This window comes from Eschrichtius robustus, chromosome 16, assembly GCF_028021215.1.
Source record: "Eschrichtius robustus isolate mEscRob2 chromosome 16, mEscRob2.pri, whole genome shotgun sequence".
Lineage (NCBI taxonomy): Eukaryota > Metazoa > Chordata > Mammalia > Artiodactyla > Eschrichtiidae > Eschrichtius > Eschrichtius robustus.
Window position 1 is genome coordinate 42,180,422 of NC_090839.1, and position 19,321 is coordinate 42,199,742.

A 19,321-nucleotide genomic window follows, 5' to 3' on the forward strand; every position below is an offset into this window, starting at 1 on the left:
AAATAATTCGTGAACTTCAAAACAGCAATGGAAATTATTCAAAATGAAACGAAGAGAAAAATGAATGGAAAAAGTAAACAAATTATCAGTGATCTGTAGGACCACTACAAGAGGTCAAATATACGTGTAATTGGAATCCTGGAAGATAGAAGAGAAGGGGGAATCAGAAAAAAATATCTGAAGAAGTAATAGCCAAAAATTTTCCAAATTTGATGAACTATATATCCCTACATATTCAAGAAGCAAAATGAACCCAAACCAAAGACATTACAAGAAAGCTACAGACCAATGTCTCTCATCAACATAGATGCAAAAATTCTTTACAAAATGTTAGCAAATTGGATCCAATAACATATAAAAAGGATAATACATTATAACCAAGTGGAGTTTATCCCGGGAATACAACTGTTGCTCTAACAATCGAAAATCAACCAATCACTATATTAACTGACAAAATAAGGAAAATTATAAGATCATTGCAACAGATGCAGAAAAGCATTTGAAAAAGTACAATACCCATTCCTATTAAAAACTCTCAGCACACTAGGAAAAGAAGGGAACTTTCTCAACACGATAAAGAGCATCTATGATAAACCTATAGCAGCCATCATACCTAATGGTAAAAAGAACAAATGCTTCCTCCCTAAGGTTACAAACAAGGCAAGGATGCCTACTCTCACACTTTGATTTCACATTGCATAGGAGGTGCTAGCCAGTGTAATAAAGAAAAAGAAATTAACTAAAGGAGTCCACATTAGAAAGAATAAGTATCTTTATTACTTAAAGAACTATCTTTATGCCCAGAAGACAGAACTATCTATGTAGAAAATCTTCTGGAATCTGTAAAAACAGTATGACAACAAATGAATTTAGCAAATTCCTAAGCTAGAATATCAATATAATAAAATTAATCATATTTCTATATTGGCAAGGAACAACTGGTATTTAACTTTTTAAAATATGCAATTTATCACATCAAAAAGAAATACTTAAGTATAAATTTGATAAAAACTGTGCAAAATCTGTACACTGAAAATTATAAAACACTGTTCAGAGGTTAAAGAAGACCTTAAAAAATGGATAAGTTACAAACCTAATCAAAATTCCAGCAGGTTATTCACAGAAATTGACAGGCTAATTCTAAAATTCACATGAAAATGCAAAATGCCTAAAATGGTCAAAGCAATTTTGAAAACAAAAAATAAAGCTGAAGAACTATGTACGTAAGAAAATTAGATCACTAGTTCCAGACAACTGTAGGATCACTTTATGATACAATTTTAATACAGAGATGGCCATCACTTTTTCGCATATATTTTATCTTTGTAAAATATAAAAATATTGCACATATCCCCTTTGACAATTGCCTCATCTTGTTCCCTCCTTTCTCTTTCCTAGAGGTAATTATGGTGAGTCTGGTAACCTTCTTTCCAGAACTTTTTTGTATATCTATGTACATGTTTATGTAGACTTAGAAAATCAGAGTGCCAGCATACCTCAGAGATATTGCAAGTTCAGTCCCAGACCACCACAATAAAGTGAATATTGCAATAAAGCAAGTCACACAAATTTTCTGGTTTCCCAGTTCATATAAAAATTATGTTTATACTATGCTGTATTCTATTAAGTGTGCAATAGCACTATGCTTAAAATAACACTGTACATACCTTAATTGAAAAACAATTTATTGCTAAAAAATGCAAACCATCATCTGAGCCTTCAAAACAAGTCATAGTAGTGAATAACATTAAAGATCACTGATCACAGAGCACCACAGCAACTATAATAATAATGAAAAAGTTTGAAATATTGTGAGAATTACCAAAATGTGACACAGAGACATGAAATGAGCAAATGCCATTGGAAAAATGGCACCAATAGGCTTGCTTGAAGTACAACTGCCACAAACCTTCAATTTGTAAAAAATGCAGCATCTGTAAAGCCAAATAAAACGAAGTATGCCTGTACTGTATATGTCTAATACTATGAAGGAATATATGAGAATGAGAAAAGCTAAAATTGAGGACAATTGTTACCTAGGGGCAGGTCCAGTGATGGGGTCAGGGTAAGGGTATGGGACAGTGAAATGGATAAGGATTCCATTAGAAAGGGTCCAGTCTAGGCAGCTTCAAATCTCTTGGTAATGTTTCACTTTCTTAACATTTCTTAACATGTTTCATTTTCTTGACATGGGAAACAGGGATATCGTGAATATATTTGGGTAAAAGGTTTCAAGATTTTTCAAAACTATATTAATTTATTTTCTATGACTTGAAATTATAACAGTCAGATAAAGTGATTTCTATAGTACCACTGTCACAACTTTCAACAGAGGGTATTAATGTAACTTTAATGTGTTCAGGCATACTGAACACATATAGTACTGAAGTATAAGATGGTTGAGTATAAGACAGTATTGAGGCATATTTGTTAATATTATTAGGCATGTTAACAGGATGGTACTTAGATTTTGTAAACAGAGAAATTTACAAAACTATTTAAGGATGAAATACGATGGTGAGGATTTACTTTAAAATACTATAGGAAAGAGATGCATGAGATAGACAAAGGGCAAAAATATTGATAATTATTGGAGCTAGATGGTAGGTTCATGAGGGCTCTTTCAAATGTTCTCTCTACTTTCATAAATATTTGAAAAGTTCAAAGTTTCTTTTAATGAAAATTATATGTTAATGCTGGAGAAAAGATGTAATTTTACTAATTTTAATGTCACAATATGTTTCTCCAGAAAAGAAAAATTACATTCTTTTATTCTAAGAACTTCTCAAAATTAAAAATTAGTTTAGACTCTGGTCTCAAACATGTATGATACTTTAAAGTTTTATAATAAAAAGACCCCAGTTGAACACTTATTAACAGCAAAAGCATCTCTATAATTGACTACAAAACCTAAAATTAACTGATCTCTTTTCTGCTTTAATCCATAATATTCTATTCTAACCGGAGCTTATCAAGTATTCATAATGTTCCAAGATCACAGAACAAAGTGTGTCTTCCTCTCAAAGGCAAGCGACTGCTGGTGTGTAACCAACTGCATCAGCTTTCTGTGGATAAAAATAGCCTTCAAACACTGCATGCACCAAAGACCAAAGACCCAGGGAAAGTCGAAGAACAAAGCAGTTACCAGGGAGGAATTCTGCCGGCTGAGAGCTTGCCCTTCTGCCCTTCACACAAGAGTCTGTTCGCAACTGAGACTGGGTTCTTGATTCCTATAAAATAAAATTGGTAGAAAATGAAGTCAAAAAGTCTTCAAGTTTCCCACTCAATTCTGCGGCTGTTTCAATATGACAACTTTTAAATATCATGGAAAATTTTATTTAAATATACTAATGAAAACCGTTAAGTATCATGAAAAATAAGGATCAAATCGACAAATATATGAATACTTACAGATATAAGAACAAATATAAAACATATATTCTCATTTTGTCATGTGCTACAGCAGCAAAGACTGAATTTGCAATAATACAAATTTAAATTAAGTTCCTTTTTAATAGATTTCAGTATAGAATTTTAAAAATAAACTGAAAATCTGGCATCTATTATCAAAACCATGAATTTCCTCTAAAGAATAAACATGATTACAAACAGCTTCAAATTTACCTTGGGGAGAAAAATTAATGGCCAAAAATTTTAAATCTCACCTGCAAGAAAGAATAAAGTCCTACAAATGGGTAAGGGTGGGGAGAAGAGGCCAAGTATATACAAGATTGAGACTTAAAATATGGTTTGGATTGTTTCCAGAAGGGAAAACAAAATGTGAACAGTGAGAAAAGGGTGCTTACCTAGGAGGAAAAATAGGACAGAAAGTATTAGCATGAAAAAAATTGCTAGCATGACAATGACAATGACAAACATGACAATGATGATGACAGAAGACAGTGACAGAAACTTAGGATCCAGTATGCACCAGGCCCAGTGTCAAACCCTTAAATGTATCAGATTATTTAACTGATCCTTCAACTCTATCACATAAATACAGTTATAAACCCTATCTGATTACTGAGGAAACATTTACACAGGTTCAGTTACCTGCCCAGAATCACACACTGAGATTTTAACAAAGGCAGCTAATGCCAGAGACCATGCCCTTAACCACTAACCTATGGATGCCTTTCAGAACGCTATTAATAACAACAACAACAAAAAAAACAGAAGTGGGATTCAAAGAGACTAAAAACCTCAAATTGGGCTTCCCTGGTGGCGCAGTGGTTAAGAATCCGCCCGTCAATGCAGGAGACACGGGTTTGAGCCCTGGTCCGGGAAGATCCCACATGCCGCGGAGCAACTAAGCCCGTGCGCCACAACTACTGAGCCTGTGCTCTAGAGCCCGCGAGCCACAACTACTGAGCCTGTGTGCCACAACTACTGAAGCCCGCCCGGCTAGAGCCCGTGCTCCGCAACAAGAGAAGCCACCACAATGAGAAGCCTGTGCACCACAATGAAGAATAGCCCCTGCTCGCTGCATCCAGAGAAAAGCCTGCGTGCAGCAACGAAGACACAACACAGACAAAAATAAAAAAATTTTTTTAAATTTAAAAAACACCCTCAAATTAAGGTCACCAGATTGCCTTAAAACAAAACTAGATATTTAGCTAAACACCAAAAACTTCTCTGCCCCCCCAAAGAATGTATAAAGTATCAAAGAAAGGAAAAGCTTAGATCTCTGTACTAGCTCTTAAAATAAATTTATTTCTATATGTGATGATTCAATATTGTAAAGACATTAATAATTACAAAATTAACTTACAAATTCAAAGCTATAAATTCTCCATCAAAGCTTCAAAAGGATTTCTATGATGCATGACAAGCTGACTCTTAAATTCATCAGGAAAAAAAATGAAAAATATTTTTTGTAAAAAAATGAAGAGGTATTCACCTTACAAGATAACCATTTTTTATTAAAAGCTATTCTAATTGAGTGTGGTTTGGGTACAAAATAGACAAATATATCAATGGAATAGAATAAAGCTAAAGTTGAGACACAAACACATGTGCACGTGGATATTTAATACATGATATAGGTAGTATTTCAAATGAATAGGAAAAGGATGGACTATCTATGAGAGGTGGAAAGAACACAGAATGATGGGAGTCAGACTGTTATAAACCAGCTATCAATTTATCGCTTCTCAGCTATAAATTCACCCTTGGTTGCCTTATGGGTGAAAGTGGATATGGGCCTTTTAACTATGTTTCCTTTGCCAGCTGGCACACGGGTCAGCTTTGTCAGTAGAGGGCACTGGAGACACAGTGCAGGAGGAAAAGGTGGCCTGACAGCCAGGCTCCAGGAGAGCACCAGTTATTCTCACTATCTGGTCCACAAGGTTCTCTCCAGTGCTAAGTGCTTGCGGGTGCAGCTTTCTCCAGCATTTGGCTACCATGTTTTCCCCAACTCCTGATTCAGGCCACAGCAGCATAGCTGACAGCCCCAGAAAGAACAGGACCAGGCCCAGCTCAAGTCACTGATCCCCACACCTTCTCCTCAGCCCCATAGCAAAGCATCCTGTGGGGCTGGCTGTCTAGGGAGCCAAAAGCCCAATCCTCATCCTGCAAACAAAGGTTTAATTCCCATGGCTTCCTGGCCTCTGTGTGCCCACCTATCAGCCTGAGGCCCCCAGGATTGTTTCTGCTCTCACAGTGACTGTGGCCTGGGTAACCCAGCAAAAAAGTGGGCTGTCAAACAGTCGGCTGCAGCCACACCTTTTTCTGTGAGGTCTGAACTCCCTTCTAAGTTTATCCTTACCTGGGTAGTCTCCCTCTGCCCTTTACATTAAGCTTCTCCTGTTTAAAATGCTGTGTGGTTTCTGTCCCCTAGTTGGACCCAGACTGATACAGTAACCTTGGACAAACTACTGAATCTCTCCTGTGTTTCAGTTTCCTCACCTATAAAATGGGGATAAGAGTACTGACCTCAGAAGGTTATCGTGAGAACTAAATGATTTAACATACATGAACTACCGGAGAACATCGCATGGTATGTATGTAATACTCACCCAATAAATGGTACTTAATATTATCGTTACTGTTGTTATTCAATAAATTATATAGGGACAACTTGCTGATCAATTCGGAAATTGATCAACAAACAATGCATTCAAGAAGCCAATGAAAAATAAATTACACATGTATTTGAAGAAAATGTAAGTGACTGTAGTTACAATTATGAGTGAGATAAACCTTAAGAAATGCAAAATACAAAAGCCACAAAAGGGAAAGTAATAAGTTTGACAAATAAAATTTTAGATTCCAATATGATAAAGCACATTATAAACAGAGGTAAAAGGCAAGCCACAGAAGAAGTATAAACAGTTCACAGAGAAATGCTAATGGCCTTTAAAAATATGAAATTTCATTAGATACCAATAAAATCTCATAATAAAAGAAATTAAAACTAATTGAAATGCTGTTCTTACCTATAACAAAAATCAGAAAAGATACAGAAGATTGGAACAATGAATAAGTAAATTGACCTAGTTGACATACATAGAATACACACCCAACAATTGCAGAATACTCTTTTGAAGTACACATGGAACATTCATCAAAATACGCCATAAGCTGAGCCATAAAGCAAGTCTCAGAAAGTTTCAAGGGGTTGGAACCATTCGGAATATGTTCTCTGACCACAGTGACGTTAAACTGGAAGTCAATAAAGTCTTTAGGCAAATAAATTTGACAACGCCTATGAAAAAGACAAATTCCTTGGGAAACACACGTAAGAAAAAATATAGATAATCTTATAACTGGTAAAGAAATTGAATCCCATTTATTTAAAACTTCCCAAAAAGAAAACTCCAATGATTCAAAATAACTAATGAATTTTCCAAACAATTAAAAACCATTCCAATTGTACACACACTCTTTCAAAGAATAGAGGGGAAAAAAAATCCCAACTCATTTTATGAGGCCAGCCATAACGTGATTCCAAAATCTAAAAAGAATATTTTAAGAAAGTAAAATTAAAGCCAATCTATTATATAAACATAGATGTCAAAATCTTAAACATCAGTAAATCAAATCCAGTGGAATGTGAAAAAGATAAAAAATTACAATCCTGACTTTATGCCAGGAATGAAAAGTTGGTTTAACATTCAAAAATCAACCATAAATTCCATCATATCTAACAAAATAAAAAAGAAAAGCCAAAGATGCAGAAAAGCACTTAATGATATTCAATAACCCATTTAAAATAAAAATTATCAGCAAACTAAGACTAGAAGGAAACGTCCTCAATCTCATAAAGAGCATTTACGAAAATCCTACAACTACCAGCACACAGTATGGTGAAATATCTAATGCTCTCCCTCTAAGACCAGGAACAAAGCAAGGATGCACACTATCACCGCTTATATTTAATATTGTACCAAGTGTCAGAGCCAGCACAATAATGCAAGAAAAAAAAATTTTTTAATATTAGAAAGGAAAAAAAAAACTGCCATGATTCAAAGATGATGTGACTGTGTATACAGAAATTACAAGAGAATCTATTTTTCTAATTGCCTGAATTAATAAGTGAAGTCATCAAGGCCACTGAATATAAGTCCAATACACAAAACTCAACTGTATTTCTAAATACAAAAATAACTGGATATTGATTTTTAAAATATATATTTACAATAGCCATCAAAAAAACTTAGTATCTAGAATAAATCTAATAAAAAGGGTGTATAAGACATCTATACTAAAAACCATAAAACACTGCTGAGAAAGAAATGAATAATATTTATACAAATGTACATATTTCATGTCCATGAACAGGAATATGCAATATTGTTAAGATGTCAGTTGTCCACATATGGTTTTATACATTCAATGCAATACCAGTCAAAATCTCAGCAGGGTTTTATTATGGACATTGACAAGTTGATTCTAAAAATTTTATGAAAATGCCATAAACTTAGAATAGCCAATACAGGGGCTTCCCTGGTGGCACAGTGGTTAAGAATCCGCCTGCCAATGTGGGGGACATGGGTTCGAGCCCTGGTCCAGGAACATCCCACATGCCGCGGAGCAGCTAAGCCCATGCGCCACAACTACTGAGCCTGTGCTCTAGAGCCCACGAGCCACAACTACTGAGCCCATGTGCCACAACTACTGAAGCCTGCACGCCTAGAGCCTGTGCTCTGCAACAAGAGAAGCCACCGCAATGAGAAGCCCATGCATCACAACAAAGAGTAGCCCCCACTCGTTGCAACTAGAGAAAGCTCAGACCCAACACAGCCAAAAATAAATTTATTAAAAAAAAAAAAAAAAAAAAAGAATAGCCAATACAACTGTTAAGGAAAAAAAAAAGAAAGAAAAAGGAAGTTGGAAGTCTTACACTATCAAATTATCAAAATACAATATAAAGCTACAGAAATCAAGACAGTGTGGGACTGGCAATAGACAGATTAATGGAATAGAAGGTATAGAAACAAACCATTACACATACAGTCACCTGATTTGCCAACACAATTCTATGAGGAAAGAACTGTCCTTTCTATTGACAATGGCAATGAGCCATTTGGATATCCATAAGAGGGAAAAAAATTAATTTCAGTTCCTACTTCACTAAAATGAATCTGAGCTTGATAAGAAAGCTAAATGTGAAGGGTTAAAAACAATAGAACTACTAAAAGAAAACAGTGGAAGCTACCTTCAAAACTTTGGGTAGGCAAAGATTTCTTAAACAAAATACAATAAAAATTAACCGTAACATTAAAGGTTGATAACTTAAACTTCATCAGAAGAGTGAGCAACAGACTGGGAGCAGATATTCACAATACATGTATCTGACAAAGGATCTGTATGAAAAATATATAAGGTACTCCAACAAATCAATAAAAAAAATAATCCAATAAAAAGTATGCAAAAGACTTGAACACACTGCACAACAAGGACATCTAAATGGCCAATAAGCATATGAGAAGGTTCTCAATATCATTAGTCACCAGAGAAACTCAAATTAAAACAATAATACCATTACACACATAGCAAAATGACTAAATTTTAAAAAGTATATCAATATCAAACATTGCCAAGGATGCAGAATAACTGAAATGCCCATACACTGTGGGAGTATAGATTGTAACAACTACTTTCTAGAACTGTCTGACAGTATCTTCTAAAGCAAAGTACATATGTACCTAAACTTACCATTCCAAATCCTAGGTTTATACTCAAGGGAAATATTAATAAGTACATATGTCTACCAAAAGACATGCACAAAAATATGCACTGGAGTTTTATTCGTAACAGTCAAAAACTAGAAATTATTTAAATATCCACCAAGAGAATAAGTTATTTTATATTCATGCAATAAAATGCTACTAACACAAAAGAAAAAGCTACTATGACACAAATCATAAATCAATCTCACAGGCATAACATTAAGCAAAAGAAACCAGACACAGAGGTGTACGATTCCATTCATAGGAATTTGAAGAACAGGCAAATTAATCTATGGTGCCTAAAGTCAGAATTAATGGACAAGGGGGAGCGGGTAGGAGGGGAGTACAAGAGGTATAAACTAGGAAGAGGCATAAAGAACCCTTCTGGGAGTTTGGAAATGTTCTATATTTTGACATGGAAATGTTTTATGTCTTGATTTGGTGGTGGTTTACATGGCTATATACATCTAGAAATTAATGAAGTTTTATACTTAAAATCGCTTATACGTGGAATCTAAAAAATGGTACAAATGAACTTATTTATAAAAGAGAAATATAGTCACAGATGTAGAAAACAAACGTATGGTTACCAGGGGGAAGGGGAGGAGGGATAAACTGGGATACTGGGATTGACATATACACAATATTATATATAAAATAGATAACCAATAAGGACCTACTGTACAGCAAAAGGAGCTCTACTCAATATTCTGTAATGACCTACATGGGAAAAGAATCTAAAAAAGAGTGAATATATGTATATATATAACTGATTGACTTTGCTGTACAGCAGAAACTAACAAAACATTGTAAATCAACTATACTCCAATAAAATATTTTTTTTTTAAATCTGTGCCCTTCATGTATATTTTGTTTTAATAAGTAAGCTGCAAAATATTTATATCTTATACGTACTGATGTGGAAAAAATCTCCAAGACATCCTATTTAAAGAAAAAAAGAAAGTTTCAAAATAATATGTACATTGAGTTTTTAAAAATATGTGCAAAACTATGTTTCTCTTACATATAAATATGGATAAATGCACATTATGTTACTGGTTAAACCTCCTAAGGAGAGTTTTGGAAGGAAAGATTTGGAAGATCAAAGGTAAATTTTATTTATATCATTTGAATTTTTTAACAATAAAAATACATTATTTGTGTATTCAAATAATTGCAAAATCAATAGAATATGCTAACTCCCATTTTACATGTCTGTAATCTCTTGAGGAGATGGAGGAGAATGATCAAACTCTAACCAAAGACTTGGACATAAGCTATTTCACTGTTTTCTTTCTATCTGTAGGTAAGATTTTCTGTTTTAAATTCCGTAAAAGAAAACAATGTTTGTTTTCAACACTATTCCAAGTAAGAATGACGAAAACAACTGAGCTAAGTCTTTAGGAGGAATGAAATGGTAATAGTCAGTTTTTTTCTAAGAATAGAGATAATGTGTTATAATGTTCACATACCACTCAGTGCTCCAACAGCTCCAAAATTCAGGGATTTTCCATCCATTATGCTGGCATCACACTCAATTTCACCCAAGAGATTTAGATTAGATCCCATTCCTGCATTTGTAAAAGGAGAATCCTAAAAGATTAAAAACAAACATTAAAATACCATTAGTCGTAGAGAAGAATTAATGTCAACACTTCATAAACTCTTCCAAAAACTAGAAAGGGAAAGAACACTTCCCAACTCATTGTATGATACCAGTACAACCCTGATTCCAAAACAAAGCAAAGATATCATAAGGAAAGAAAACTACAGGCCAATATACCTTGTGAATATTGACACGAAAATCCTCAAGGAAAGCAAATGCAGCAAAATATGAAAGGATTATACACCATGAACAAGAGGGATTCCAGGAAAGCAAGTTTGGTTTAATATCTGAAACTCATTGTAATACACCATGTTAATAAAATAAAGAATAAAACAAATTTTTAAAACATGATCATATTAATAGAGAAAAAGTATTTGACAAAATCCAATACCCTTTCATGAGAAAAACACTCAAAAACTAGAAATAGAAGGGAACTTCCTTAACATGATAAAGGGCATCTACAAGAGTCCAGAGCTAACATCATAATTAATGGTGAAAGACCCTTTCCCCTAAGATCAGGAGCAACGCAGCAATGTTCACTCTCACCACTTCTTTTCAGCATTATAGTGGATATTCTGAACAGGACAATTAGGCAAGAAAGAAAAACAAAGAGCATCTAGATTAGAAAGGAAAAAGTAAAATTACCTCTATTGGAAGATGACATGATCTTGTATACAAAAAATCCTAAAAACTCCACTAAAAAACTATTAGAACTAATAAAAAAGTTCAAAAGGATTGCAAGATACAAGCTCAATATGCAAAAATCAGTTGTATTTCTATACCTTAGTAATGAAAAATCTGAAAATGAAATTAAGAAAACAATTCAATTTACAATAACATCAAAAAGAATAAAATAGGAATAAATTTAACAAAAGCAGTATAAGAGGTGTACAGTAAAAACTATAAAATGTGTTTTAAAAAAATTAAAGACCTAAATCAATGGAAGGACATCAATGTACATAGAACAGAAGACTTAATATCTTTAAGATGGCAATACTCCCCAAATTGGTCTGATTCAACACAATCCCTTATCAAATCCTAGCTGCTGTTTTTTGCAGAAATTGACAAACTAATCTTACAATTCACATGGAAATGCAAGGAACTAAGAATAGTCAAAACAACTTTTAAAAGAAAAACACTTTTTTTCTTTTAAAAATTGAAGGCTCACACTTCTAGGTTTTATAACTTACTACAAATTAATCAAGACAGTGTGATATGGACATATAGCTAACGACAGACATGTAGATCAATGCAATAGAATTGTCCAGAAATAAGCCTTACACTTATGGTCAATTCATCAGGGATGCCAAAACGATTCAATAAAGAAAGGATAACTTATAAGAACCTACTGTACAGCAAAAGGAACTCTACTCAATATTCTGTAATGACCTATATGGGAAAAGAATCTAAAAAAGAGTAGATATATGTAAATGTATAACTGATTGACTTTGCTGTACAGCAGAAACTAACACAACATTGTAAATCAACTATACTCCAATAAAAATTAATTTTTTTAAAAAAGCAGAAAACAAATACTACTTTACTGGGTTCAGCAATTTAGTAAGTGAAAATATATATACAATAAAGTTTCAGTTACAGTATTAAAAAAAAAAGAAAAAAGAAAGTATAGTCTTTTCCATAAATGGTGCTGGGACAACGAGATATCCAAACGCAAGAGAATATCTGAGTCAGAAATCATAGTCAATACAGAAAAATTAACTATGTTCTAAGCTAAGACCAATATTATCTAGGAAACCAGGGCAATTTTTTACCAACCTAAAGATCACCAAATGCCCAAAATTATCTACAAATGTCCCCAGTTTCCTGGATCCAAGGAAAACAGACCACAACATTAAGATCTCCCTAATGTGTACCTATAACTTGAGCAAAGGGGTCAGGTATTTGAGACCAGGGCTTTTGTTCTAATGCAGTTAGAAAAATCTAATTGTCCAAAGAATTTTAGAAGTAAGATCACAGACTGGAAAACAACAAAAGGGTTGTATAATTAAATAGAAAGTGAGTGATACAAACGGTAAGTACTTTGAGGATTCAAAAGGAAATGGCCCAGAATGAGATGAAGGAGTTAATAGCAGACTTCCTGAAGGATGTAAAACAAAACCAAAGACTGGTCAGGGGGCTAGAAAATTCCACTTGATGGATATGCAGGGAGCAACACGTAGGCAGGCGTAAAGTGTCAGAGTCACAGAAGACACATTTAGGAAACATGGTTGGCTGGAGCCAAATATGGAGATTGCTCCATGCCACTCATCAGAATCTGGACTTGATTGGGAAAATAATGAGAAGCCATTCAAGCTTTCTGTAGAAGAAAAAGTCAAGATGAGTATATTGGCCAAGGAAACATAAACTGACATTCACACATTATTGATATATGAAAAGGAAGGGGAGGAAGCTGAAATCAGAGAGACCAAACTGGAGGCTATTTTACAATGCAGGCTTGAAACATTAACCACTTGATATGAAATGACAGCAGCAGGCAAAAGGAAATAGAAAGAGAGAGAAAAGGACCAGAACTTCCAAACTTGAGAGATAAATAAAACCATTAATAAAAACGGGGCATTTTATAAGATGAAGGAGAGAAAGTGCGCAATTAAGTGTAACGAGTTTGAATAAGGCCTTCCAAGTGAATATTCCACTTAAATCAATTCACAACTAAATCTTGGGAAAGAGATCACAACTAAAGAAGGACTATGATTTAGAACAGATAAAGACTGAATCCTTGCCCTGAATTATTTCATATATATATATATATATGTATATATATGTATGTATGTATGTATGTATGTATGTATGTATATTGGGGGAGCAGCAGAGAAAGGTTTACTGCAGGGCCAAGCAAGAGCGGGTGGTTCGTGCGCAAAAGCCTGAACCCATATATCCAAACATATAAAGACCCAGGTCAGAAGCCTCTATGACACTGAATAGAGAGATTGTACAAGTGAGCACAAGTAAATTACCACCATATTACAAGGGTTTTTTTTTTTTACTCTACATAACCTCCCTTGCCTAATCACATATATCTTTCAAAGTATGTGAGAAAGGAACTGAAATGTGAGAAAAATTTAAAGCATCCATATTTAGTAATTCCCAAAATATATGTACAAGATCATAACAGTATATATGCCATTTCAACAATCTTTAAAATGGGATATATCAGCAAATAAGCTCTCCAAAATTAATTTCAATCTAATACACAGTTAGAAATCACAAAGTGAACTAAATTATTCTAAAAATGACTCTTGCCCGATGTTTAAATTTGACATTTCAAAAATACCTAAGAGGGCTTCCCTGGTGGCGCAGCGGTTGAGAATCTGCCTGCCAATGCAGGGGACACGGGTTCGAGCCCTGGTCTGGGAAGATCCCACATGCCGCGGAGCAACTAGGCCCGTGAGCCACAACTACTGAGCCTGCGTGTCTGGAGCCTGTGCTCCGCAACAAGAGAGGCCGCGACAGTGAGAGGCCCGCGCACCGCGATGAAGAGTGGCCCCCGCTTGCTGCAACTAGAGAAAGCCCTTGCACAGCAACGAAGACCCAACACAGCCAAAAATAAATAATAAATAAATAATAACTAAAAATTTTTTTTAAAAACCTAAGAAAAAGGGATATAAGAAAATTAAAGGATATCTTAGAAGCGATTTTTTTTCAAAAATACTTCTCCTACTTCAAAATACACTTATAAGTTCAAAAGTGTGTCTACTGAACTTCTGCTTCTGACTATGAAGGCATAATAGGGATCATATTTGTCCTCCTAACTAGAAAATCAGACAAAATATATGAAACAGACAGACTCCATTCAATAGCCAGCACAGGACTGTGATCCTGAGAAAAACAGACACAAATCAGGTGCCTCCACTTAATTCCTAGAGATACTTTTCAGACCACAGCACAGGGAAGAGGAACCCAAAAAAGAGCCAACATTCTTCCAGAGTTGAGAAGACAAAGTTATGAGTTCACGGAGTCCAGGAAGGCTAGAATATGCAGCACAGGGTGCAAAGAGGAGAGAGCTACACAGAGAGAATGCCAGAGGCCTGTAGGACCCTGAGACTTTAAATGAGTATTAGCCTACATACACTTGTGAGGAAGCTACCAAGGCCAAAGAAAGAACCTCTGGAAAAGAGTAAGCTGAGCAATCCCTGGAGCTCACACAGAGGAGAGAATAAGTCATGTTCCCATCAGCCAGAGTGAGGACATCAGGAAAAGTCTCAGGTAATGTCTAGAGTTGGGCCAAATCAGCCCTAGAAAGAAGGCTACTTTAGACTCGCACTAACAAGGTTTTAAAGAAGCCTCAAAAAGGATCAAAATGATTTACACAACAGTGTCCCAGAACAAAGTCCTACAATATTTGAAGAAATAATACAATATCCAACTCCCAAAGATGTAAAATGCACAGTGTTTAAAAAAAACCAAAGATGACCAGCATGCAAAAAAGCAGAAAACTATGCCTCATAACCAGAAGAAATTACCACACTAAAACAGACCTATAAATGACAGATGATAGAACTAGCAAACAATTCTAATGTTAACTAACAATGTTAAACTAGCTTTCACAAACATACTCTATATGTTCAAGTAGGTATAGGGAAACATGAAGATAAGAAGAAAAAGAAGCTATGAAAAAATAAATTAATCAAACTTCTAGAGATGAAAAATATAATCTAAGGTGAAAAACACTTTGGAACAAAAAAAGATTTTCACATTAAAACTAAACTATTTCTTTAGGTAAAACTAAAATCTGAATAAAGTATGGACTTTAGTTAATAATAATGTGTTAATACAGGTTCATTAACCGTGAAACATGTACCATACTAATGTAGATGCTAATAGGGAAGATGGGGAAGATGAGGTACTGGGTGTACTGGAATTCTCTGTACTAGCTTCTCAATTTTTCTGTAAAACTAAAACTGTTCTAAAATTAAAATTTTATTTTAAAAATTCAAGCCACAGCCTGGGAGAAAAGTTTTACAAAACATAAAGGTAAAGGACTTGTATCCAGTATATATAAAAAAATCATACAACTCAGTAAGACAATCCAAAGTTTTTAATGGGCAAACAATTTCATGAACAGATTGCAAATAATACATGAAAAGATGCATAATATCATTAGTCATTAGGGAATGCGAATTGAAACCACGAGATACCACTAAAATGGTTAAATTTAAAAGGCCAACAATAGTGAGTTTTGGCAAGAAAGTAGAGCAACTGTAACCCTCATACACTGCTAGTAAGAATAAAAATAGCAAATAGTTTGGCAGTTTCTTTAAAGTTAAGCATACACTTACCATAGATCCAGCAATTCTACTCCTAACTATTTATCCAAGAAAAATGAAAGCATATGTCCATATAAAGACTTGAATGAAAATGTTCATATCAGCTTTAATCAGAACAGCCAAAAGCGGGAAACAACACAAATGCTCATCGACTGGTAAATGGATAAACAAATTGTGATGTATCAATACAATGAAATACTATTCAGCAACAAAAGGAACAAATTCCTAATTCACCCAACAATATGGATGAATCTCAAAAGCATTATGCTAAGTGAAAGAAGCCACTCACAAAAGGCCACATAATATATGATTCTATTTATACCAAATTCTAGAAAAGGCCAAATTATGAAAAAAGCAGATAGTAGTTGCCAGGGGTGGCTGAGAGGAGGGGATCCACTGCAGACAGGCATTATGAGAGAATTTTGGGGGTGACGGAAATGTTATATGTCAAGATTGTATTGATAGTTACATTGGTAGTTACATTTGTCAAAACTCATCAAATTGTACATTTAAAATTGGTGCATTTTGTTGTATATAAATTATATTTCAATAAAACTGAAAAAAAATTGTACTTATCACTCAGTATAAACTGACCACCCCATATACTAACTTTCTCCTTATAATGTACATAAGCTTTTTACATGGTCATTTGTTGTTGATTTTCTGAGCTGAATCATTTTGTACAACTGGCAATCATTATATCCAATCAGTAGCCAGCGATCCTTTTAAAATCCTGTTTACTCCCCTGTTCAAAAACCTGCAATGGTTTCCTGTCATACTTTAGAATAAAATATAAAGTCTTACTTTCCAAGGTTTACAAGGCCCTACGTGATCTGGCCCCTCTCTTCCTCTCCCTTACTATGCACCAGCCACACGCCTCCTTGTAATTCTTGCACAAGAGGAACACTCCCACCTGAGGGCTTTTACATTTTGAAATGCTGAGCTTAGTAAGCAATTATAGTAGGGGAAAGAGTCAGTAAATAAAGACTGCGTGTGTGTGTGTGTGTGTGTGTGTGTGTGTGTGTGTGTGTATATAGAAACATACGCATACACGTATGTCTGCATGTATAAACAGCTGATGTCCCATGATGGTAAGTACTAGAAAGAAGAATAAAATGGGATAAGAAGAGACTTTCCCTTCAAACCCAAGACTCCCTTCCCCAACACCTTTGTTTGCACGGCTTTCTCCCCCATCTTGTTCACGTGACATCTCTGGGCAGGTCAGTCCTCCCCATACTGACTTAGCATTTCCCCAACCTTCCCCAATGATTTTTTCTCTTACTATCTTATTCTTCCTTATGGTACTTTTTACTACTTGACATTATATGTAATTGTCTAATTCTCCCCATAGAATGTAAGCCCTGTAAGTACAATAATTTGTCTTTTTAGGTGTTGTATCCCAATGTCTAAAGTAATGCTTGGTACACAGTAGGTACTCAATAAATATTTGCAGAATGAATAGGAGTTAATTACAAACAGATATAAATAGAATGACTGATCACTGTGAACTATAAGCCCTTAAGCAAGCTGATACCTACTGATTCCTACAGGTTACTGCTATAAAGAAATGCCAGAAAAAATGTAATAGAGTGTTAAGAATCCAATCTTTTCACAGTTGAAACAAGAGAAATGAAATAAATTCAGGCAACAGAATTTTCAGTTTCTAAAAGATAACATTTTAAAAGCAAAATATTTTTTAAGTTTACTTATAACTTTCAAAGGAGACAAAGCTTTAAAAAGCAAGATCACTTTGCTTAACCCAGCAAAGAGAGGGCAGGAAAGCCAAGAGGCGAATCAAGAGCTACACACCCACCATGACATGGAAACCCTTTCTTATTAATGAAATTTGGAAACACTGAGCCAAGGCAAAGATCTGCAAAGCATTACTCTTTCACTCTAAACCACAACCTGTATTACCCATTTAATGTCCTTTGCTGAAAGCATAAAATAAGAACTGTTTGCAAGGCTATGGGGTATACTGTACCTCTGGGGATCTATTATGAGACCTCTATTAACAGCGCTTACAGATGCAAACAATTTAGTTTTCAAATGTTGTACAAAAACTGGACTGGCACATTGTAAAATCATTTTTATATAAAATGATTTATGTTTGTCCAATTTCCAATCTTCCTTTAAGGAGAAGTTAGACATTTACAGGAAATTACTAATATGTTAGTATTCATACCTTGTTAATCAAGGGCAAATTCAACAGTAGAATGAAATTACGTAATAATACACTTTCTTACTCAAAATTAAGTATGCTAAGATATCAAAATTATTTTTATTACTGCCTTCATTAATAAGCAGGTAGTTTTATTAATCTAAAGCTGATGAGAAAAAAAAAAGGAACAGCTTTTGAAACAATTTCTTGAATCATTTTTAAATAGAATAAAAACAGGATGTATACTCCATGTTGTTATAGTCTTTTTCAAACTAACACTAGTAAAACTTGTACAATAAACCTATCCTACCTGACACTATCCTAACAATTACAAACCCCCTGGTATTTCATCATCAATTCTCATTATTTACAGGATGAATAGAAGCCAATGAAAATGTGTTACCAAACAATCATTGAGGATATTTTTATTAAGCAGCCAATTAAGCTCAAATTATCAAGACTGGATTGCTGAAAGATTTCCAATTTAGATTCCTCTGTGGTGGTATAGGCTAAGATTCATTCATTCATTCATTCAACAAAAAATTATTGTTCATCTATGTGCCAGGCAAATCTTTCTGTAAAGAGCCAGATATGTTATATAGTTCAGGCTTGGCCACACAGACAAGTCTACAACTACTAAACTCTGCCTCTGTAGCATGAAAAGCAGCCAGAGAAAATACACAAATGAATGAGCATGGCTGTGTTCCAATGAAACTCCATCATAAACACTGAAATTTGAATTTCATATAATTTTTTGTTGTCATGAAATACTATTCTTCTTTGGAGTTTTTTTCAACCATTTAAAAAAGGCAAAACCATTCTTAGTTTGCAGGCCATTCAAAGCAGGAAACAGTCCAGATTTGGCTTTCAGGCTATGGTTTATTAATCCTTGACCTAACCCATGGGGATACAGAAATGAACAAAACAGAAAAATATCATTGCCCACATGGAGCCAGAATTCTAGCCAAGGGAGACAGACAATAAGAAATTAAATAAATTAGACGGCATATTAGATAGCAGTAAATATGATGAAGAAAAACAAAACAGGACAGGAAATAGGAAGTACTGGGCATGGCAAGAGGGCTATAAGGGGGAG

The 19,321-nt window shown here is 34.5% G+C and overlaps 1 protein-coding gene across 7 annotated transcripts in view; it reads right to left on the reverse strand.

Moving 5' to 3' along the window:
* TASP1 (taspase 1) overlaps positions 1–19,321 on the reverse strand; it is a 235,115-nt gene that overhangs the window by 181,388 nt on the left and 34,406 nt on the right. For all 7 annotated transcript variants that reach the window (XR_011076948.1, XM_068565779.1, XM_068565780.1 and 4 more), the window contains 2 exons: positions 10,646–10,766; positions 3,146–3,230 (listed from right to left, as the gene is read on the reverse strand). Coding sequence is in view for 6 of the 7 variants with exons in the window: in XM_068565779.1 (XP_068421880.1) it covers positions 3,146–3,230; positions 10,646–10,766 (206 nt within the window). In the remaining variant the exon portion in view is untranslated. The remainder of the gene's footprint in view (positions 1–3,145; positions 3,231–10,645; positions 10,767–19,321) is intronic.